General features: G+C 44.4%; 1 protein-coding gene across 3 annotated transcripts in view; it reads left to right on the top strand.

Moving 5' to 3' along the window:
- The first annotated feature begins 1,741 nt into the window (after positions 1-1,741).
- Positions 1,742-23,700, top strand: part of ttc17 (tetratricopeptide repeat domain 17) — a 114,144-nt gene continuing 92,185 nt past the window's right edge. For all 3 annotated transcript variants that reach the window (XM_078549564.1, XM_078549563.1, XM_078549562.1), the window contains exons 1-2: positions 1,742-1,890; positions 23,109-23,198. In XM_078549564.1, coding sequence (XP_078405690.1) covers positions 1,753-1,890; positions 23,109-23,198 — 228 coding nt within the window. In that variant the 5' untranslated portion in view covers positions 1,742-1,752. The remainder of the gene's footprint in view (positions 1,891-23,108; positions 23,199-23,700) is intronic.

Here is a 23,700-nt window from a genome sequence, read left to right as displayed (position 1 = left end):
TATGAGGGTCAGTGAGCCACAGTGACCGTGATTGTGAAGGTCAGTGAGCCACAGTGACCGTGATTGTGAGGGTCAGTGAGTCACAGTGACCGTGATTGTGAGGGTCAGTGAATCACAGTGACAATGAGTGTGAGGGTCAGTGAGTCGCAGTGACCGTGATTGTGAGGGTCAGTGAGCCGCAGTGACCGTGATTATGAGGGTCAGTGAGTCACAGTGACCGTGATTGTGAGGGGCAGTGAGCCACAGTGACCGTGATTGTGAGGGTCAGTGAGCCGCAGTGACTGTGATTATGAGGGTCAGTGAGTCACAGTGTCCATGATTGTGAGGGTCAGTGAGCCGCAGTGACCGTGATTGAGAGGGTCAGTGAGCCACAGTGACCGTGATTGTGAGGGTCAGTGAGCCACAGTGACCATGATTGTGAGGGTCAGTGAGCCACAGTGACCATGATTGTGAGGGTCAGTGAGTCACAGTGACCATGATTGTGAGGGTCAGTGAGCCACAGTGACCATGATTGTGAGGGGCAGTGAGCCACAGTGACCATGATTGTGAGGGGCAGTGACCACAGTGACCGTGATTATGAGGGTCAATGAGTCACAGTGACCATGATTATGAGGGTCAGTGAGTCACAGTGACCATGATTGTGAGTGAGCCGCAGTGACCATGATTGTGAGGAGCAGTGACAACAGTGACCGTGATTATGAGGGTCAGTGAGTCACAGTGACCGTGATTGTGAGGGGCAGTGAGCCACAGTGACCATGATTTTGAGGGGCAGTGAGCCACAGTGACCATGATTGTGAGGGTCAGTGAGCCACAGTGACCATGATTGTGAGGGTCAGTGAGTCACAGTGACCATGATTGTGAGTGAGCCGCAGTGACCATGATTGTGAGGGGCAGTGACTACAGTGACCGTGATTATGAGGGTCAGTGAGTCACAGTGACCGTGATTGTGAGGGGCAGTGACCACAGTGACCGTGATTATGAGGGTCAGTGAGCCACAGTGACCATGATTGTGAGGGGCAGTGAGCCACGGTGACCATGATTGTGAGGGTCAGTGAGTCACAGTGACCATGATTGTGAGGGTCAGTGAGCCACAGTGACCATGATTGTGAGGGTCAGTGAGCCACAGTGACCATGATTGTGAGGGGCAGTGAGCCACGGTGACCATGATTGTGAGGGGCAGTGAGCCACAGTGACCATGATTGTGAGGGTCAGTGACCACAGTGACCGTGATTATGAGGGTCAGTGAGCCACAGTGACCATGATTGTGAGGGGCAGTGAGCCACGGTGACCATGATTGTGAGGGGCAGTGAGCCACGGTGACCATGATTGTGAGGGGCAGTGAGCCACGGTGACCATGATTGTGAGGGGCAGTGAGCCACGGTGACCATGATTGTGAGGGTCAGTGAGCCACGGTGACCATGATTGTGAGGGTCAGTGAGCCACAGTGACCATGATTGTGAGGGGCAGTGAGCCGCAGTGACCGTGATTATGAGGGTCAGTGAGTCACAGTGACCATGATTGTGAGGGGCAGTGACCACAGTGACCATGATTATGAGGGTCAGTGAGTCACAGTGACCATGATTGTGAGGGGCAGTGACCACAGTGACCATGATTGTGAGGGTCAGTGAGTCACAGTGACCACTCCGCGTGGCCTGGTTGGAGCGGGAAATTGACTCTGCCCCGCACAATGATGGCGTCGTTTCCTGTGCAGTCACGTGTTTCCGGTCTGTTGGCAGGGAGGTGGGATTAAAGATGGCGGCGCGGAGCCAGGGCGAAGCTGCCGGTCAGGGTCACTCCCGGCTCCTGCTGGCCGTCCTCCTCAGCGCTCTGAGGAGCTCGCTGGGCACGACACACTGGATTGTGACCGAGGACGGGAAGATTCAGCAGCAGGTAGGACCGGGGGAACAATGAGGGGCGAGGCGGTCGGGAGGAGAGGGAGGGGGTGGGGAGGGGGTGGGGAGGAGAGGGAGGGGGTGGGGAGGGGGTGGGGAGGAGAGGGAGGGGGTGGGGAGGGGGTGGGGAGGAGAGGGAGGGGGCGGGGGAGTGGGAGGGGGGAGATGGGGAGGAGAGGGTGTGAGAGAAGAGGTGGGGGGAGGGAAGAGGTGGAGGAGAGGGAGGGAGGGGAGAGGAGAGGGAGGGAGGGAGAGGAGAGGGGAAGGAGAGGGAGGGGGCACGAGGGGAGAACAGAGGGGGGCGGGGGAATAGAGGAAGGGAGCTGGGGGGAAGAGAGTGGGGAAGAAAGGGAGAGGGGAGGGGGCTAGGGATGGGGAGTAGGTGAGAGTGGTTGGAGAAGGGTGTGTGGAGATAAGTGTCTTATCTCTTTCCTTCCTGTTTTAAGCTTGTTTTTTTTTTTTTTTGTAAAAATATACTTTATTCATAAAAATCTTCAATCACATTCAAAACCATTTCAAAAACAACATTACAAGGGTACAATCCAGGTTAAACTTTTACAAAATGTATCACCAGGTGCATCAGTACAAACAATATTACAGTCATTTACAGCCTTTCATTTTGATCTGTACAGCCCGAGGGGCTCTAAACAGTTCCCAGTCTCTCGGTGCGCTGTGGTAGAAAGGTCTTAGACAGCGACCCTTCCCCATTGCGCCTTTGCGGCAGCTGCCCCAAGCTTTAGTGCGTCCCTCAGCACGTAGTCCTGGACTTTGGATTGTGCCAGTCCGCAACAATCGGTCGGGGACAAATCTTTGTGCTGGAAGACCAACAAGTTTCGGGCAGACCAAAGCGCGTCTTTCACCGAGTTGATGATCCTCCAGCTGCAGTTGATGTTTGTCTCGGTGTGTGTCCCTGGGAACAGCCCGTAGAGCACAGAGTCCTGTGTCACAGAACTGCTCGGGATGAACCTCGACAGCAACCACTGCATCTCTCTCCAGACTTTCTTTGCAAAGGCACAATCCACAAGGAGGTGAACAACGGTCTCTTCCCCACCACAGCCACCTCGAGGGCATCGTGCAGAGGGGGTGAGACTCCTGGCGTGTAGGAAGGATCTGACGGGGAGGGCCTTTCTCACCACCAGCCAAGCTACGTCTTGGTGCTTGTTGGAAAGTTCTGGCGATGAGGCATTCTGCCAAATGACTTTAACAGTCTGCTCGGGGAACCATCCCACAGGGTCCACCCTCTCCTTATCCCTCAGGGCCTCTAGGACGTTACGTGCTGACCACTGCCTGATGGACTTGTGGTCAAAGGTGTTTTTCTGCATAAATTTTTCCACCAGGGACAGGTGGTACGGCACGGTCCAACTACTTGGAGCGTTCCGCGGCAGCGTGGCCAGACCCATCCTTCGCAACACCGGGGACAGGTAGAACCTCAGCACGTAGTGACACTTGGTGTTTGCGTACTGAGGGTCTACGCACCGCTTGATGCAGCCGCACACAAAGGTGGCCATCAGTATGAGGGCGATGTTGGGCACGTTTTTTCCCCCTTTATCTAGAGGCTTGTACATCGCGTCCCTGCAGACACGATCCATTTTCGACCTCCAGATAAAGCGGAAGATGGCTCGAGTGATCGCCATCGCGCAGGAGTGTGGAATGGGCCAGACCTGCGCCACGTACAGCAACAGCGAGAGTACCTCACACCTGATGACCAGGTTCTTACCCGCAATGGAGAGGGAGCGTCGCTCCCACATGCCCAGTTTCCTTTTCACCATAGCCACTCGCTCCTTCCAGTTTCTAACGCATGCCCCGGTCCCTCCGAACCATATCCCCAGCACCTTCAGGCCGTCAGCCCTGACAGTGAAGGGGACAAAGGATCGGTCAGCCCACTTCCCAAAGAACATGGCCTCGCTCTTCCCACGATTTACCTTGGCTCCCGAGGCCAGTTCGAACTGGTCGCAGACGTGCATCAGTCTGCGCACCGACAGCGGATCCGAGCAGAAGACGGCGACGTCGTCCATGTACAGGGAGGCTTTTACCTGAGTGCCTCCACTGCCTGGGATCGTCACTCCTCTTATGCCCGGATCCTTCCTGATGGACTCGGCAAAGGGTTCTATGCAGCACACAAAAAGGACAGGCGAGAGAGGGCAGCCCTGCCTGACTCCAGATTTAATCGGAAAGCTATCTGTTTCCCACCCATTGATTGAGACTGCGCTACTGATGTTAGTGTAGAGCAGTTGGATCCAATTTCGAATTCCCTCCCCAAACCCCATTTTGGAGAGCACATCCCCCATGTAGGTGTGCGATATTCTGTCAAAGGCCTTCTCCTGATCCAAGCTGATGAGGCAGGTATCCACACCCCTGTCCTGTACATAGGCAATCGTATCCCTGAGCAGCGCCAGGCTGTCAGAGATCTTCCTGCCTGGCACAGAGCAGGTCTGGTCAGGGTGAATCACCAATTCCAGAGTGGATTTGACCCGGTTGGCGATGACCTTGGACAGAATCTTATAGTCCATATTCAACAGTGAAATGGGTCGCCAATTTCTAATTTCCTCCCTTTCCCCCTTGTGCTTGTAGATGAGGGTGATGATGCCTTTCCTCATGGATTCTGACATGCTGCCGGCTAGGAGCATACTCTCGTACACTTCTAGCAGGTCTGGGCCGATCAAGTCCCACAGAGCCGAATACAACTCCGCCGGCAGGCCGTCGCTTCCGGGGGTTTTACTCTTCTCGAAGGACTCGAGGGCCTTAGTCAGTTCGTCAGGGGTTAGCGGTTTGTCTAGGCTCTCCCGAGTACTGTGGTCTAGGACCTCCGTGATAGAGGACAGGAAGGACTGGGAGGCCGTGCTGTCCGTGGGCTTCACATCATACAGTCCGGCATAAAAGGATTTGCTGATCCTCAGAATGTCGGACCGTGATGACTTTACTGAGCCGTCTTCTTCCTTCAGGCTGCTGATCACAGAGCGCTCTCTGTGTACCTTTTGGAAGAAGAAACGTGAGCACGTCTCATCCTGCTCCACGGAGCGGACTCTGGAACGGAAGATGATCTTGGAGGCCTCCGAGGCAAAGTGCGAGGCTTGCTGGCCCTTCACCTCTTGGAGCTCCTCCTTGACATCGACCCCCATCGACTGCAGCCGGAGCAGATTCTGCATCTTTTCCTGGAGTCGGGACATTTCCCTCTGTTCCTTTCTAGCTTTCTGGGTGCCTTTGAGGATGAAAAACCTCTTGATGCTTCCCTTGATCACTTCCCACCAGTGTGTCAGGGACTCAAAGAGGGGTTTCACGGTTCTCCAACCTTTGTAATCCCTCTTGAGCTCCTCAATGTTCTCTGGGGTCAGCAGTTGCACATTTAGCTTCCATGCCCCCCTGCCCACCCTCAGGTCTTCCTCCAAGTGGCAGTCCGCCAGTAGGAGGCAGTGGTCAGAGAAGAACACCGGCTTGACCTCGGTGGATCTGACTGTGAATGCACGGGACACAAACAGGAAGTCTATCCTGGAACGAATGGACCCGTCTGGCCGCGACCAGGTGTATCTACGCTGCGCTCCGTCTGCAGGGTTGCTGAAGACGTCGTGCAGCTTGGCATCCTTAACTGTTTCCATCAGGGATCTGGACGTAGCGTCCAATCTGCTTCCGGCCCTGCCGGATCGTCCAGCCGCATCGATGATGCAGTTGAAGTCCCCGCCCAGAATGACCGGCCTGGAGGTCGCCAGCAGCAGTGGGAGCTGCTGAAAAACCTCCAGCCGCTCAGCCCCTTGTGCCGGGCCGTACACGTTAATTAACCGGAGTGGAGCGTTCTTGTACATTACGTCTGCTACCAGGAGTCGCCCGCCCACCACCTCCTTGACCTCGGAGACGGTGAAGTTGCCTCCCCGCAGCAGAATACCCAGGCCGGAGGAACGAGAGTCGTTTCCGCCCGACCAGATCGATGGCCCGTGGGACCACCATCGTGACCATTGCCTGTAGGAGCTGAGGTGCGGTATCGCACACTCCTGCAGAAACAACAGGTCAGCTTTGACCTTGGCAAGGTAGTCCAAGGTCGCAACACATCGCGTAGTAGATTTAATGCTACGCACATTTATGGATACAATCTTTAAACCCATATTAAAGCATTTATTCTCCTACCAAACCCACTGTCTCTGAGAGTCCCAGACCTTTAGTCTGCTCCTTCATACCCGTAGTGAGCTCAAATTCCTTCACTTTGGATGGGCTGAGGTAGATCTCCTTGGCCGTGTTCTGCTCCAGTGGCATCTGGAGGTTCACGTAGTGAGCGGATTTTGAGATGACCTTTTTAAGCTTGTTACAGGAGGAGTGGTATCGCTGCTGGTCCACTCTTTTCAGTTTTTGTAAGGTTATCCCAGTCCAAGACTGAGAGATTACACTTGATTGTTCATGTGCCTCTGGCGGGAGTTTGGCTATACTTAAAACTGTTCTTGTTTTGAGTGGTTTATTTATATATGCTTCAGATCAGTTGGTTTGTTTTTGTGTTTCGGTAAGTCTTAAAAGTGGATATAGCTGGTGAGGACCAACATGTTTCACCTCTCCAATAATCTTTTTGGGTGCACACACTTGTTCTTTAGGGCAGTACTGAAGCAAGCAACGTTACAAACCGGTATAACTGTGGGTATTCTATATCAAATTGACTTGTTATATTGGAGTTTGGAATTTAATTGTTTGAAGCTCAAGGTCTGAACTACCTAGCGACTATTTGTTTGCAATGCTGCAATCCACATTTTCATAGTTTTCAATGGTTCACATTAAAATCAGCAATTCACGCGTACTGGATGGGTGAAAAGAGCACTAATTTTTCGATTTGAGTTAAAACCATTGAAAATCCTAGACGGTGGTTGAATCTTTGGATTTTGCTGATCAAAAATGTTTGTGTTGGCACTTGTGGTTTCAGAAAGCCATGATGAAATTACAGATCTCAACTGTCATTATTCGTACACTATATAACAATCGCCAGTACTCCAAACTCAAAACAGAAAGTGCTAGAAAAACCCAGCAGGTCTGGCATCATCTGTGGAGAGAGAAAGAGTTAACGTTTCGAGTCTGTATGAAAAAGTCACACAGACTCGCAACATTAACTCTGTTTCCCTCTCCACAGATGCTGCCAGACCTGCTGGATTTTTCCGCATTTTCTGTTTTTATTTCAGATTTCCAGCATCCACAGTATTTTGTTTTTATCTCCTGCAGAATTCTTTCAAAAAGAAAATAAAATGCTGCATTTGTGTGTAGCTTGTTTACCAAACTCATCAGCTAATGTGTGTGAATATAAAATCTGGATTAGCGGTTTATCCATGCATTTATCTGGCCTAAATATGCATAATATATGGAAGTCAGAAGAGTATGCTATATTAAATTAACTTTACAAATATCTACACAACATGCTGAATAAATGTGTCTCAAAGTAAAATTTCACTTTTATTTCAATATTTACGTCTTGTACATTTTATGTGTTCTCGCTAAAACATTAAAGCTGTGGACTAATCTTAATCTGATCGATGGTTGTTTTGTTAAAATGATTGCTTTTGTGTGTAAATCAGATACGTGCCCACAAGTTGTTTTTGTGTGGGGGCTTGTAGTGATTACATTGCAACACCAGGAGCTATTGATATGTCACGTGTAGATGTTTTACAAGTCATTTGATGCTTTAAATCTGTGGTATTTGGGTTTGCTGTGACGAGCTGACCTCAGAGTTATAAATAGAGATTCAATAGCAGAAAAGTGCGATGGACAGTTTCAGTTTATTTCTCAATGCTTTTCTATGGAGAGGTGATGTAGAACAAAAGAATGGTTCAGTTGGGTGAATGTTTTTGTACAGTACTGATCAAGGAGCAGTATAAAATTAACACGATTTTACTCCACATTTCAATATCAGTTGTCAGTTTTTTAAATGAACAAAGTACATTTCTTAAGCATTTTTATAAACTGTTGAGTTGCAGCTGACAAATAGTGATTTTGGACATGTAAAGCTACTCCGATTTGATCGATATAGAGCATTTTCAGACATTGTTGGCCCTGTTCATGTAAAAAAATACCTAGGGTTGGTGATAAATTCGCAGATTTCTGCATGCTGAAAAATGAAGCCTGTTATTGTCATGAGAAAATTTCATCAATTAAAAAATCTAATAGTTTCTCCTTTTATTGGAAGTGATGGCATGAAAGGGAGCATCTTGTAGTTGGTCCCCTTTGTAATATTGTCTGTAAGCTAGCAGCTTCATGTTCTGTGATTGACTGATAACCTCACAAACTTGAAACTTGGCACTTTAGGTATAACTTAATCTCTACAGGGGTAATTTTCACCTTGATTGCTTGGGCGGTAACCCGACACGGTGAAGCACTGTGCGTCGTGGAATCCACCTACTTGTCATTCCACAGTGAAATCAAAATCGAGTGGATTCTACAATTGGTGATGTATCTGTTTTGCACCCAGGCAGTGATTTTAAAAAAAAATTCTTTGGGGTGCAGGCATCGCAGGCAAAGCCCATCTGTTGCCCATCCCTAATTGCCCTTTGAACTGAGGTGCTTGTTTGGCCATTTCAGAGGGCGGTTAAGAGTCAACCACATTACTGTGGGTCTGGAGTTAGATGTAGACCAGACCAGGTAAGGACAGTGAACCAGATGGGTTTTTAACAACAACTGATGATGATCGAGATGGTCTCTTTGCTGATACTAGCTTTCAATTCCAGATTTATTAATTGAACTTAAATTCCACCAGCTGCCGTGGTGGGATTTGAACCCATGTCCCCAGAGCATTATCCTGGGCCTCTGTATTACTAACCCAGTGACAATACCGCTATGCCACCATTTCCTCCTCCTCCCCCCACCCCTCCTCCCCATGCATGATGCATGATTGTTTAAAGTTTAGGCATGGCACTGCACAGTCCTGATAAACAGCTGATTTATATTAATTTAATAGTTCAGAAGTATATGAGCTACATTTTTTATAAGTGTATCCTTGAGTCAGAAAAGATATAAAGATCAAGTGAGATAAAAATAAAGCTTTGTGACAGAATTGTGCATTAAATGTTATAGCTTCTGATGGCATCTGCAGTCTCCAGATCCCATCCTATTAAATGGGCTTCTCAAGAATCCTGTCCTGATTTCAATGTAATGACTGTTGATTTTTTAAATCACTGTGAAATCTGAAATAAATATGATTAAGTGCATGAATGTGGCTAAAACAATATCTATCTGCAATATCAGTGGCATGCGCTTTCTGTCAGAGTATGCTGCCTGTATACAGGAAAGGCAAAAGCAGATTAGCTCACACCTTTTTAAAAGTTTGTAAAGCGAATGTTTTAGTTTGTCTGACTGAACTACCTAGATTTTCTTAGCATAGCAGACTAACTTCATTCCTTAATCTGGCAAATTATGAATATTGTCAATATTGCCATGCCACTCTTCCGTATCCAAACTGCACTTAAGCATTTTGATGGGAGAGAATGAAAACAGTGGCACCTTGCGAAATGTTCTTTGAAAATCTAAGTGCGGTGATATCAGTTGCTTTTAGAGACTATAGTAGTATTTATGATTTTTAATAGTTTTGATAAAGCATTGGTAATTTGAAATATATCAACTAGCACTGAATTTAACTTTAAGCAGGATTTCGGTTTCATGGAATTTCTTGGGATTTTTGCTACCATGAAAAGTAAAAATTGATGCAGTCTTCATGTAACCATCAACTGAGGATCCAAATCAGGAGAGGGGGGAAAACACCATTAGATTTTATTTGAAAAGTCATCTGTTTGCAGAACTTGGTTATGTTGGTGTTCTTGCACTGCTTTTAGTGGAAGCCAAATTGAGATGATCTTAATACTGGCAGCCCTAGAGTATATTGAATGAAGCAGTGTGATAACAGAGGATTAGGTATGGTATTACTTATTAGAGCAGAGAGCATGATGAGGGGTAATGGGCTCAATTTTGCAATCAGCAATGAACAGACGATGTTGGTTGCTGATGTCGGGTAAAGCTGCCCATAGAGATTTAGCAGGCTTCAAAGCATAGGTTTCGTTTTTTCCAGTAAGCACCTTCTACTGTGGATCAATGACATCTAGAAACTAGAGCCGGAAACAGGCAGTTTGAAACATTATCACCAGTAGCGAAGCAGGATGTGAAATGCAGGCAATATAAACCATCTATGATTACACTGCTTCCTTCAATATATTCTAGGGCACCCAGTATTAAGATCATCTCAATTTGGAGCAAGAACAACAATATAACCAATGTAAAGCAGCCCGCTTGGTTGGCATCCCTTCCACAAACATTCACTTCCTCCATCACTGACGCACAGTAGCTGCAGTGTGTGCCATCTACATGATGCACTGCAGGAACTCACCAAGGCTCCTTAGGCAGCACCTTCCAAACCCATGACCGCTACCATCTAGAAGGACAAGGGCGGCAGATACGTGGGAAGACCACCACCTGCAAGTTCCCCTCCAAGCCACTCACCATCCTGACTTGGAAATATGTTGCTGGAACAAAATCCTGGAACTCCCTCCCTAACAGCACTGTGGGTGTACCTACAGCACTGCAGCGGATCAAGAAGACAGCTCACCACCACCTTCTCAAGGGCAATTAGGGATGGGCAATAAATGCTGGCCCAGCCAGCGATGCCCACATCCCGTAAATGATTTTTTAAAATTCTACAGAAAGAAAAATAAATATGTGAACATAACATGGGATTATGAGAGAAACACAAATAACAGAACATGAATTTTAAAAATTTTAATTAATTTCTACACATTCTGAGGGAATAAGAGGACAGCTTGTGAAATGTAAGTTTGACAGGGCCATAGAGGTTGTTCAGCAATGATGACTTTACTGTTTTAAAAATTGTCAATTGAACCAAGCCTTAGTATTTTTATTGGTTTTTGCAGTGAGAATAATGGGTCAGTATCTGAGGTTCACAATGAACCAGTGATTTCTAAACATTCCATCTGTGAAGACTGTTACAGCGCATCCTGTGGAGGAACAGGCGATTGCTGACAGCAGCTTCTGGCATTCACACATGCACAGTGAAATGCGGAAACCGAAAATGCTGTCAGCATCATGCAATAACAAAAGCAAGGGTGGCAGCCTCACCTTTATTACTATCCAAAATTCTAAGCCAGTGTCCTTTTGTACTGTTCAAGTCCCCCTGTTTGAGGTTATTCTGTGTCTTTTGATGTAAAAAAAAATGGCCACAAGGGCTTTCCTGTACTGAAATCCTTAATTCTGTAAGAACAGAAATGGATGCTGGAAGATGTTAGCCAAGATATGATTAAATATGAATATATTTGGCTTAGTATCTTCACATGAGTCAAAGTTATTTTTGAGAGAATCTATCAGGTCTTCTTCTCTACTTGTCCAGTGCACCATTGGGATTCTGTCAGTGTGTCAGTTCAGGCAGCTGCTTAGTAATAAGAGTATGTCGAGGTGACTTGACTTATGAGTGTTGTTTCCAAACCTGTTGGGCTTCAAATCAAACTGGCTTCAAATTATCACATTCCTCTGACTCGATAGCTGAGATTGTTATGTCATAGCTGAGAAAGGTTTGTTAAGGGGAGGAGCCGAAGGGCCTTTTTCTGTGCTGTAGACCTCTCTGACTCTATAAAGTGTATGCTGAAGCAAATGTCCTCTCAAACTGGAGAGTACATTGAAGTGCACTCTTAACATTACAAAGTAATTATTTTACTTTGCATTATAAAATTAATATAAGAAAAGCCTTTTGTAATGTAGACTTCGTTTTACCAAAGTATTCACACAATTGTTATTTTTCTAAAGAAATCATGTTGTAAAGGATATGTGAGATAAAATTCCAGTACTTGAAAAGGCAAAATAATGTGCTTAACACATCTAAACTTCCACAAAGGTTAAATCTTTTGGATACCACAATAGCCCCAAATAACCAATACCATTACACTTGGTTTTGACATTCTGCCTACCACACAATTGAGCAATGTGGTGTTTGAATTTGTGCTAGTGTGATGCCAGGTACATAGACCATACATCCCAATGATTGGCTGATTGCCATTATGAGCAACCTGCTAATGGATTCAGAGTACAGACTATACTCAACTAGCCCACGCTTGCAAAACCAAAAACAAAATGCCTCGGCCAATCAGAGTCAACTTGCCAACTCAACCGCACCCTTTTCTCCTGTAGTATAATTAATTTGTTTTGATTGATTGAAACTTGGCATTCTTGTGTTTATCCTGATGAATGCAAGATAAAAAGCTTTAGCAACATGTCTCACTTTTCAGCAATATTTAAGTTCTGTACTACCGAGCAACTGTTTGTAAAAGGTTACATGGCACTCATTCAAAGAAAAGGACCTAAGTTATCCCCAGTGCCCTGGGCAATATTTATCCCCTAATCAACATCACAAAAAAAAACCAGATTATCTGGCCCTTATTACATTGCTGTTTGTTGGAGCTTGCTGTGCACACATATGAACATATGAAATAGGAGCAGAACTAGGCCATTCAGCCCCTCAAGCCTGCTCCGCCATTCAATAAAATCGTGGCTGATCTGTTTGTTTAGAATTCCAAATTTCTATCTACCGCCGATAACCTTAGATTCTTGTCAGGCAAGGGAATCAATCTACCTCCGCCTTAAAAATATTCAGTGACCCCCACCTCCACTACCTTCTGAGGCAGAGAGTTCCAAAATCTCTCAACCCTTTGAGAAAAAAAAATTTACTTTAAAACAGTGCCCCCTTGTTCTGGACTCACCCGCAAGAGGAAATATCCTTTCCACATCCACCTTGTCATATACTTCAATCAAGTTATCCCTTTGTGAGGTGTGACAATGTGAGATCTTGAAAGCTGACTGTGAAACAGACTGGTGGGGAAAAAGCCTCGAAACATCCTGCAGAAGTTTGCTGTTCCAGTAACCAAAGTTTTGTTAAAAGCCTTTGGAAACCTGGTTTAGTAGAAATTTTGGGAACTTTTACAACTGTGTAATTGTAATTTTGTTGCACATTTTAGTTTTTTCTTCTTAATAAACGTTTTAATGTAATCTTTAAAATCTCTAACGGTGATAGCGGATTCATTTTTCTGATTTCAGTGCACAAGCCTTCTCGTAATAAATATAAATTGCAAAATCGTTGTGATAGCCTGGCCAAGTTTCCCTTGTGGATTTGGTCAGCCTGGCAAATACCACCTGCCATATCACAAGTCATTAATCAATCCTGTCACATTACGCAATACCAAGTCTAATATAGCCTGCTCTCTGGTTGGTTCCAGAACATGTTGCTCTGAGAAACTACCTTCAAAGCATTCTATGAACTCCTCATCCAGGCTACTACTGCTAATCTGTCTGAAGACCACTCCTACTCGTGACTTTTTTTCCCCTACTATTCCTCATCTCCACCTAAACCGATTCTACATCCTGATCTCCTGAAGCAAGATCACCTCAACCTATTGCACCAATGCCATCCTTAATCAACAGTGCTACCCCTCCACCTTTACCTAGCTTCTTATTCTTCTTGAATGTCATATATCCCTCAATATTCAGGTCCCAATCCTCGTCATCCTGGAGCCATGCCTCTGTAATCACTATCCAATCATATTTATTTACTTCACTGTGCGAGATCAATTCATTTACTTTGTTATGAATGCTATGCACATTCAGATACAGAGCATTTAGTTTTGTCTTTGTTACAAAGACAACAACTAGTCTTGTCTTTTGGCATATCCTCAGGTTTTATCTCTCTATCCCTTCCTGCTATTCCATGACCTTTACTTCCTACATTACTATTATGGTCTCCTGCCTTGAATCTGCTCCTTGATTTGCCACATCTACCCAAGCTTGATCCCCCACCCCGCCCTTGTTTAGTTTAAAGCCCTCCCTACTTCCCTAGTTATGTGATTTGCAAGGATGCTTGTCGCAGCACGGTTCAGGTATAGACTGTCCCAAGAGTACAGCCCTCACTTTCCCCAGTATTGGTGCCAGTGCCCCATGAACCAGTCTTTGAGCTACACATTCATCTCTCCAATCTTATTTGTCCTATGCCAATTTGCATATGGCTCAGGTAATAATCAAGACATTATCTTTGAGATTCTGCTTCTTAATTTGATACCTCGCTTCTCATACTGACTATGCAGAACCTCTTTCCTTATCCTATGTATGTCGCTAGATCTTCCCTCTCCCATTGCAAATTCCTCTCCAGCCCTGAGCAGATGTCCTGAACCCTGGCATCGGGCAGACAATACAGCTCCTGGACTCTCACTCTTTGCTGCAGAGAACAGTGTTAGTCGCCCTCAGTATACTGCCCCCTACTGCCACTACATCCCTGTTTGCTCCCCGCCCCATTTGAATGGCTTCCTGTGCCATAGCCAGCCTGCTCATCCACCTTGCAGACCTTGGTTTCGTCACACAGGATGTGAGCACCTCAAACCAGTTTGACAATTGCAATGTCTGAGATTCCTCCACTGCTGTCCACTTTGCCTGTCTCACTCAAGGTCACGTCCTCCTGCCCCTCACCGCTGACCAAAACAGACCGCCCTATTCTAAGAGGTGTGACTGACTTCTAGAACAAATTGCCCATGCATTTCACTCCCTCCCTTATGTTACACAGTATCTGCCATTCAGCTTCCAGATCAATAATCCTGATCTGGAACTCCTCTAGCTGCTTGCACTTTCTGTGGACGTGTTTGTCATGGATCGCCTTGGTGTCCTAAAGCTCCACAGCTGCAACATAACACCTGTTCTGCCATTGTTACTTATGTTATTTAGTTAACTTAATTTAACTATCTTCTTAATTAACTTAGAATAATTCCCATGTATACCACATCTCTTTCCCTGTGCACCGAATTCCCACATGAACCTAATTCGCTACTCACTCGGTCTCAGTCTCACTTGGCATAGTTGCCAGTTTCCTTGCGTGCCCCTAGCTGTGCGGCTTGAAATGCCTGTCTCTGTTATAGACCCTCTGATGAGTCACTAGCTAGTTTAGCTTCCTGCTACAGTAATTAACACCACTTGAACCAATTTTCAGGTGATTGACAGATAATTGCCACTCCAGGCAGTTCTCGACTTAACAATCTAGCCGAACTTACTTGAAGGTTAGTGCTATGTCAGATCTTGATTCTTAATTTGAAGTTAAACCTGAAAAGGACTTACCAGAATTTACGATGTGAACCTAATTTGCTACTCACTTGGTCTCCATCTCACTCTGACATAGTCGCCTGGCTCCTCGCGTGCCCCTTACTGATAGTCATAGGTTGTCACATTTCCTACATTAGAACAGTACTTTGTTGGCTGTAAAACGTTTTGAGATGTTCAGCGGTCATGCAAGGTGCTATTTAAGACCAAGTCTTTTCTTACTTCTCAACCTGCAACATCAAAAACAAGTGTTTTTGTCATTTAACTAATCACTGTTTGTGGGACCATGCTATACACTAATTGGTGGTTGTGTTTCCCTACATTACAGCAGTGACTACACTTCAAATGAACGTACTGTATATATTCGTGTAAAAGTCAATTTCATGTAAAAGTTCCCTCGACTTTTGGCTTAAAGAATTGGTCTCAAATTCAGCATTTGCATGAGTCTATACGGTAATTGCTTCTCGAGTGCTTTGGCCATCCTGAGTCATGAAAGGCACTATATGAGTGCAAGTTTTTCTTAATCTGGATTTGCAATGCCATTTAAAATCAAGTAAAACGTGCTCAAATATTTTGGTACTATACATACTATAAAGGTTCATGAACATTTGACAAGGGTCCCAATTTAATGGAGAGAGTTATTACTCGAGGGCTATTTTCAGGCACCCTAACAGTTTGTATTATGCCATTTCCTCATGGGGTGAGCTACTGATTTTGGGCATGCTGCTCTGAGAAGCTGCCCACTGGAAATCTGCACATCCCTATGGTTGGATCAGTGACAATGATTACTCACGCAGAGCTTCTAGCAGCTAAATACAGCAACCTAAAAGGTGGGAGAAGAAAATGCTATTTAACTGACTTATTGAAGCTTCCTACATTCCTTAATTCTGAAAACAGAAAGACTTGCATTTATATAGTGCCTTCATTGACCTCAGCCTCAGGATAGCCCAAAGCACTTTACAGCAAAGAAGCACTTCTGAAGTGTTGTTACTGTTGGAATGTAGGAAAGGCAGCAGCCTATTTACACACAGCGAGCTCCCACAAATAGCAATGACCAGATAATCTGTTTGTTTTTGTGATATTGGTTTTTAAGGGATATATATAGGCCAACAGACCAGTAATAGCTTCCCTGTTCCCCTTCAAAATAGTGTCATGGGATATTTTACATACACCTAAGAGCAGATGGGGCCTCGGTTTAACACCTCATTTGAAAGACGGCACCACTGACACGGCATTCTCTGAGTGCTGCATTGGAGCGTGAGCCTAGAATTTTGTGCTCAAGTCTCTGGAGTGGGGTTTGAAACCACAACCTTCTGACTCTGTTAAACTCCAACTGTATTTGAATTTCCCCAATGATTTTGTCCACGTTTTGTTCTATTTACTTTGAGATAATATTCCAGGTTTGCCTTAACTATACCGTTTCATATTTGACACACTGTAATGCAGTCCTCACTTAATTGCCATCTTTCCAGACTGTTAAGATTGATATAAAAACAGAAAGCAGTACAAACACTTAGGTCCGGCAGCATCTGTGCAGAGAGAAACGGAGTTAACGTTTTGAGTCCAATATTCTTTGGAACAGTTCCGAAGAAGAGTCATATTGAACTCATTGTTAACTCTGTTTCCCTCTCCGCATGTGCTGCCAGATCTGAGTTTTTCCAGCACTTTCTTTTTACTTCAGGCCTTCAGCATTTGCAGTATATTGTTTTTATGTTAAGATTAATAACTCATCCCTTTTACATTTGATTACAGTCCCATTACTTTTTTTGTTTCAATCCATGTGTGTCGTTTTTTATGATATTAACAGAACTAAACACAGCTCTGCAGGTTTGTCTGACCAACGAACTGTAAAATCATTCAGTTTTTAAATTCCTTTCTGTGTAATCTATGATAGAAACATAGAAAATAGGAGCAGGAGTAGGCCATTCGGCCCTTTGAGCCTGCTGCACCATTCGTTATGATCATGGCTGATCATCCAAATCAATAGCCTGCTCCCGCTTTCTCCCCATATCCTTTGATCCCTTTCACCCCAAGAGCTATATCTCACTCCTTCTTGAAAGCATACAATATATTGGCCACAGCTACTTTCTGTGGTAACAAAGTCCACAGGCTCACCACTCTCTCTGGGTGAAGAAATTTCTCCTCATCTCAGTCCTAAATAGTCTACCCGGTATCCTCAGACTGTGACCCCTGGTCCTGGACTCCCCCATCATCAGGAACATCCTCCCTGCATCTACCCTGTCTAGCCCTGTTAGAACTTTATAGGTTTCTATGAGATACCCCTTATTCTTCTGAACTCCAGCGAATATAATCCTAACCGACTCAATCTCTCCTCATATGTCAGTCCCGCCATCCCAGGAATCAGTCTGATAAACCTTTGCTGCACTCCCTCTATAGCAAGAACACCCTTTCTCAGATAAGGAGACAAAAACTGCACACAATTTCCAAGTGTGCTCTCACCAAGGCCCTGTATAATTGCAGCAAGACATCTCTGTTCCTGTACTCGAATCCTCTGGCTATGAAGGCCAACATACCATTTGCCGCCTTTACCGCCTGCTGCACCTGCATGCTTACCTTCAGTGACTGGTGCACGAAGACACCCAGGTCTCGTTACACATTCCCCTCTCTCAATTTATAGCCATTCAGATAATCTGCCTTCCTGTTTTTGCTACCAAAATGGATAACCTCACATTTATCCACATTATATTGCATCTGCCATGCATTTGCCCACTCACTCAGCTTGTCCAAATCACCCATGATGAATACCTAGTTCATGGTTCATGTTAATATTTTAGAGGTAATGTTTAGTTCTGGGAAGAATAAAGTTTAATTGTAGAAAATGGGATTAATGGAACGAAAGCAGCTTGGAGCCGATTACACTTAAAAGGTTGGTGCCATATTGACTTGAGAGGTAAATAACTCAAAAGGAAAGTTCCTAAAACAACAAGTGGGCTTACTCAGCTGGAGAACTGGAGACATGGTTTCTACACTGCTTGCAAAGAAGTGTAGCCTAGATAGTTTTTTGGGGAATCAGAACTAAATTTGTTTAATTCATCATGGAGATGGGTGCAGCTTCAGATTCTCTGATTTTGATTTATCAGAGTATTCTACAGCTGGGGAAGTGGAAAAACCAAAAGGGTAGGTACTGCTGTTCACAGGCTCCAGCAGTTAGGACTCAGAGAAGTCCTGGGGAGCTGAGAATGTGGTGGAAGATAATTGGTTCCATGCTAGGCTGTTAGGGCTTGGAGAAGCCCCAGGAGCCATTTATAGCTCAGTGCAGCAGGGTGGAGTTCAGAGAAACCCAGAGGCATTGCGAGCTTAGTGAAGCTAGCAGTCTGCAAACAACCTGGAATTGTGCTGTTAATTAGAGGTGGGAGTACAGCTTTGTGAGTCCCGTGGAACACAGCCTCAGGAGAAGAGATTGGGAGATGAGCAGTCGTTGACAGTCTGAGTTGCTTTTGAGGGAATTCAGAGGCTATGTCATCGAAAGTGAAATCCCTCCTGAGGGAGACAGAGTTTTATTGAAATATTGTGACTGTGGTCACTGACATCTGCGTGAATGCTGAGAAATCCCTGGAATCTGTCTTGGTTGCATATGCCATCTAATGTGCAGTGTGGTGTGTTTGACCACAGCTTGTCTATTAATTCATATTTACCTCGTGTTAACTCTGAATGGTAGAGTATAAGATATTGCAGATATCTTAAGATATTGTTTTACTTGACTTAATTTGTATGGTGAAGTTTATTTTGTTTAAAACCGTATAATCTTGTGGCTTTATTCTTTGCAAGTACCTGGGATTTCAAATTTCATCCACTTTAAACAAAAAGTTACTAGTGTTATGATCCCAGCTGGTGTTACTACTGGACAAGCCAGATCCCAGACTGGAACCCGGCTTGATAGATCTTAACTTTTATGTTTTGTTTAGAAACCTGGAGAGTGGCTACTGAACAGAATCACAGAAGTCAGGTTTTAAAAAAAAGAATAAAACATTAAACAGGAAAAGATGAACTATATTACAATACTACTTCACCCACACCAGTACCTTTACAGATACATACAGATTTGTAAGGATAACACAAGTTACAAAAGCTATCCGATACTCATGTTCACAGAAAGTACACAGTCCATGTAAACCAACAGGTAACCTGTGATGAGGCACATCACACTCTGAAACCAAGTGACAGATGCCACCCCAAACAGATGCTTTGGATCCCTCATCCACTCCCCCCACACCACCCTCCCCCCAGACGCTGTCATACCATGAACCATCCTGTCTCACTGAACTCCATCTTTCACATGTGGGTTTCCAATCTCCACTCTCACAGAACTCGCTTTGGAATCATTTCCCAACTAACGCTTTCTTTCAGATGCATTCCACAAGAGTCCACCTCCAGGGTCTCAAACTCTCCTTCTGATGTTCCTCTCCCCGGATCGCCACATGCATTTAAGCTCCCTGTCACACACTTTCTCTCTCACTCAGCCGTGTCAACAGAACACTACTGCTTCACATGCCCATGATAAAGAGTTACAGACCTTCAGCTGTCTCCTTGGATCTTCTAACTTCTCACAAGCCTATTTTGATTTAAGTCTGCACCCTGGTGCTTTCCCTCTTTAAGCTTGGAGCCTTTCTCTCTGCTCCTTGCTTTTAACTTCACCTAACAGGACTTTTTCCAACTTCCTGTCCACTCTTTGACTAGACTGTCCTCTTGGGATCTATCCTGTTCCACTCCCTGATTTTGAGGACTTTCTTCTTTAGCTTTTGGAACCTGCTTCCTGCAGTTTCCTCTCCTGTGTCCTGCAGTCCTGGCAGTTGGCTTCCAACGTTAGTTTAGGACTTGCTACCTATCCCTCTCCTATGCTGCTTTTCTGTTGGCACTCCTTTCAACTGAAGTGAAATTATTTTTTTTGTTTTTCTGCCTATGTGGGTCCTTCCCTCTGGACCCCCATTGCTAGGCTACAGCACAATTTTTTTTCTACCTTATGTTTGTCTTAACTCCCCTTCAAGAGTCATAAAAACCTCATTAGCATGCAGGCATCTGTTAAAGTGAAACTAAAACTCAAGTTCCCCCCCTTAACATACCAATTCAGAAACACAAATCAAACTTAAACTTACAGCTAAAACTCATTCTTAACAGCCACAAATACAAATATAACTAACTTAAACTCTCTTCTTCCTAACACTGGCTCCTAACTGGATTGTAACAAGTCTTGACATTGAAAGTGATATGTACAACCTTATTTCTAGGCCCATGCAGTTCAATTTGTATACTTGTGATCCGCATCTTTTCAGCACTTTATTAAATTTTATTTGCCATTTTATCTGCCCAATTATTGAGACAATCTACATCCATTTGCAAATTTTTAGCCAATTTAGTGCTGGTGGCAAATCTGATGGACTCACAGTTGGTTTTAGTATCCTGCTTCCTGCTGTAGCTTTGAAATAACTGCAACCCAAGCATATGTATAGGAAATTACTCAACACTTGTCCATTTACATGATTGATAAATTTGTGCTTAGAACCTATGATGTATATCAGGAAAAGTACTTCTGTCCATCTAAGGCTTGGTACTCTAAAGGTTAAAAAAAACTGTAGAAATAGAAAATGGTGCTGAATAAGTTAAAGATAGCTGGAAAATTTCAACTTAGATGCCAATACTTGAAGCACTCGAACTTTGTCTCAATTTTGTTTCCCTTAACTGTGGAAACTCTTGAAAACGCATCTTAATTATGGATGTTGTATATTTTGAACTCTTTAGTATGGGGTGAATTGATGAAAACCAAACTTGGTCAAGTATTTTTTTTGCTGCATCTTTTTCCCTGCCCCTTTCCAGTTCTGGTGAAAGTTCATCGACCTGAAACATTAACTTTGTTTCTCTCTCCTTCACTGTCGCTGGGTCAAAAATCTGGAACTTCTTCCTAATAGCACTGTGGGTGTACCTACACCACCTGTATTGCAGTGGTTCAAGAAGCTGGCGCAACAACACCTTTAGGCTTGGGTAATGTTGACCAGCCAGTGATGCCCACATCCCATGAATGAATAGAAGAAATGCTACTTGACTTGCTGAGTATCAGTTTATATTTTAGGCTTCCAGTACCCACAGTATTTTTTTATGCTCAAGTATTTTCGGACTCCAGTACACTGAATTAGCCATTCAAATGAATCTATGAGTTCATGAGGGCAGTGATAATCTGTCTTTAGATATTACTTCACTGTTAGGTGTAAAGAAATGGATGCTGAACCAAGGAGGGAGAGAGCAATTAAGAGGACTTTCTGAAAGTTTGGCTACAGAAATATGCTTCAGAGTAAGTTTCTAAAGTTGCAGGTAGTAGACGCAGACAGATTTGAGGAGGCGTTATGAATTTTGGTCTGCCATAGGCTTCTTGGGTTCAGTGGTGTCAGTTGCTCTTAAATGCGGTTGACTGTTGCTGCTGTACATCTACATGTTCAGTAGCATACCCAGGAATGTGACAAGCCTCACCTTGTGATGCAAGATAGGAATTTGTTCCTTATGCACTGACTGTTTCAATTTTTTTATTCATTCATGGGATGTGGGCTTTGCTGGCTAGCCAGCATTTATTGCCCATCCCTAATTGCCTTGGAGAAGGTGGTGGTGAGTTGCCTTCCTGAACTGCTGCAGTCCATGTGGCATAGACACACCCATCATTATGTTAGGGAGGGAGTTCTAGGATTTTGAGCCATTGACAGTGAAGGGATGGCAGTATATTTCCAAGTCAGGAAGGTGAGTGGCTTGGAGGGGAACTTCCAGGTGGTGGAGCTCCCATGTGTCTGCTGCCCTTGTCCTTCTAGATGGTAGTGGTCGTGGGTTTGAAAGGTGCTGTCTAAGGAGGCTTGGTGAGTTCCTGCAGCGCACCCTGTAGATGGTACATACTGCTGCCACTGTGCGTCAGTGGTGGAGGGAGTGAATGTTTGTGGAAGGGATGCCATTCAACCTGGTCTTGTAGCCACAGTATTTATAATGGTAGAATTCTAGATGCAAACTGAACAAACACTTGATGAGAAAAGGCTTCATATGAATTGATGAGCTACTTTATTTTTTGAGTGCACTCACTTTAATTTATAATGCATAACAAAGAATATCACACATTCCCACATATCAGGTGGTTCCACTTGACTGACACAGGATCATTTCAGATTGTTCCCAACTGTTGGGGTCTTGTCCCTTCATTTGCTGTAACATTTCTGCAGTTCTTCATTTGTTCAACCGCATCTTCACCTCCACCTCTGCTCTAGTGCAGGGGTTACCAAACTGTGGGCCTCAAACCCCAGTGAGGCCGCAGGATGAGATTTTGGGATTGTGAGCTCCGAGCCAGCAATGTCGGCCGTGGAGTTCGGACTGAGTTTTGACAGCTGCAAGTGTCCTTTAAATGTACATATGTTGTTCTGTCGGCCTGGTCAGCTAGTTGCCAAATATTTCTAACTGAGATCACTTTGAACAACATCTTGTTTGTGTACATACTACACGGAGCTTCACATCACGTTTGGATTCTAACCGTCAAACCAAAATCCACAGATGCAGGACAGAGGTCAGCAGCCCGAGCATGCAAACATACACTTCTGAAGGTGACCCCCCGACTGCAAAATCTTGAATCCTAGTGCTTATCAAAATGAAAAATATTTGTGCTGGGAAATGGAGAGTTGCATGTGTGGTCAAGATGCAAAGTGAAGCTTTCTGAACTTTGCTCCAACAGTGCCTTCTCACTCCAAATTAAGAACACCCCCTACTGCGACACATGTCTGTTATGTGGCTTGGAAGATTTGTTGATCCAACTCATGAAGCTGTTGTCAGGTCCTTTTTTCCTTTCTGCTTTCAACAGCATTTGACTTAAGCCTTTAAAGCCCCTAGAACGAGTAAAGGCTGACTGGTATTTCCAGGTTTTGGGGAAAATGGGACTTGGAATATCTGGGTACAGCTAGCCTCATTGACTTCATCAAGCACATCTCTTGATTAGTTGTATGCCGAATGCTTTGAGATGTTTGAGGGAAGTGGTGAAATACTGTCTAAAATGCCATCTTAAAATGTGTGCAAGTTGTGACAATGTGGCTGTGCAGCTGTAAAAATGTAACTTGAGATGATTGGAAGGAAATACTATCATGTTTCTGTTTTTGGCAGGTGGATTCCCCTCTTAATTTGAAACATCCCCATGATTTGGTGGTGTTTATGAGACAGGAAGCGACAGTCAACTACCTCAAAGAGTTGGAAGTAGGTTGAGAAATCCTTTTATTTGACTAAGGTGCATAAAACTTGAGGAAGGAGGAATTTTAATGAAACAGCTGGAATGTTTCAGATGTTATGAGATCATTATTAGAAAAGGTTAATATAACATTTTGTTTTGTAATATAGACTAAATACTGGTAGTAACTTGAAAGACAATCGGACTACCAAGCTGATTATTCTTTCTTGTAAACTTCCCATTTCAGTTTACTTAAGAATCGTTATGGAAGTTATCGTTCTTCTGACATCTCACGCTTTTTATCGAAAACTTGTTACTGAATTTTTACTTCTTTCCATTCGGATTTTGAATCACTGAAAATTTTCAATTTGACGAATACAACAGGCAAAAGATTTATTATTAAGTACTCAACCTTTAGATTTATTTGTTCTGCAGATTTGGATGTGTGTGGACTGAATCCAAATCCAGACAGACTGAGCTTAAAGAGAATTCAGGGGTAGGAAATATATAACCTGAACAAAATTGCTGTGG

The sequence above is a fragment of the Cetorhinus maximus genome, chromosome 9 (assembly GCF_964194155.1).
Source record: "Cetorhinus maximus chromosome 9, sCetMax3.hap1.1, whole genome shotgun sequence".
NCBI classification, from domain to species: Eukaryota; Metazoa; Chordata; class Chondrichthyes; order Lamniformes; family Cetorhinidae; genus Cetorhinus; species Cetorhinus maximus.
This window is presented reverse-complemented; position numbering and strand designations above follow the sequence as displayed.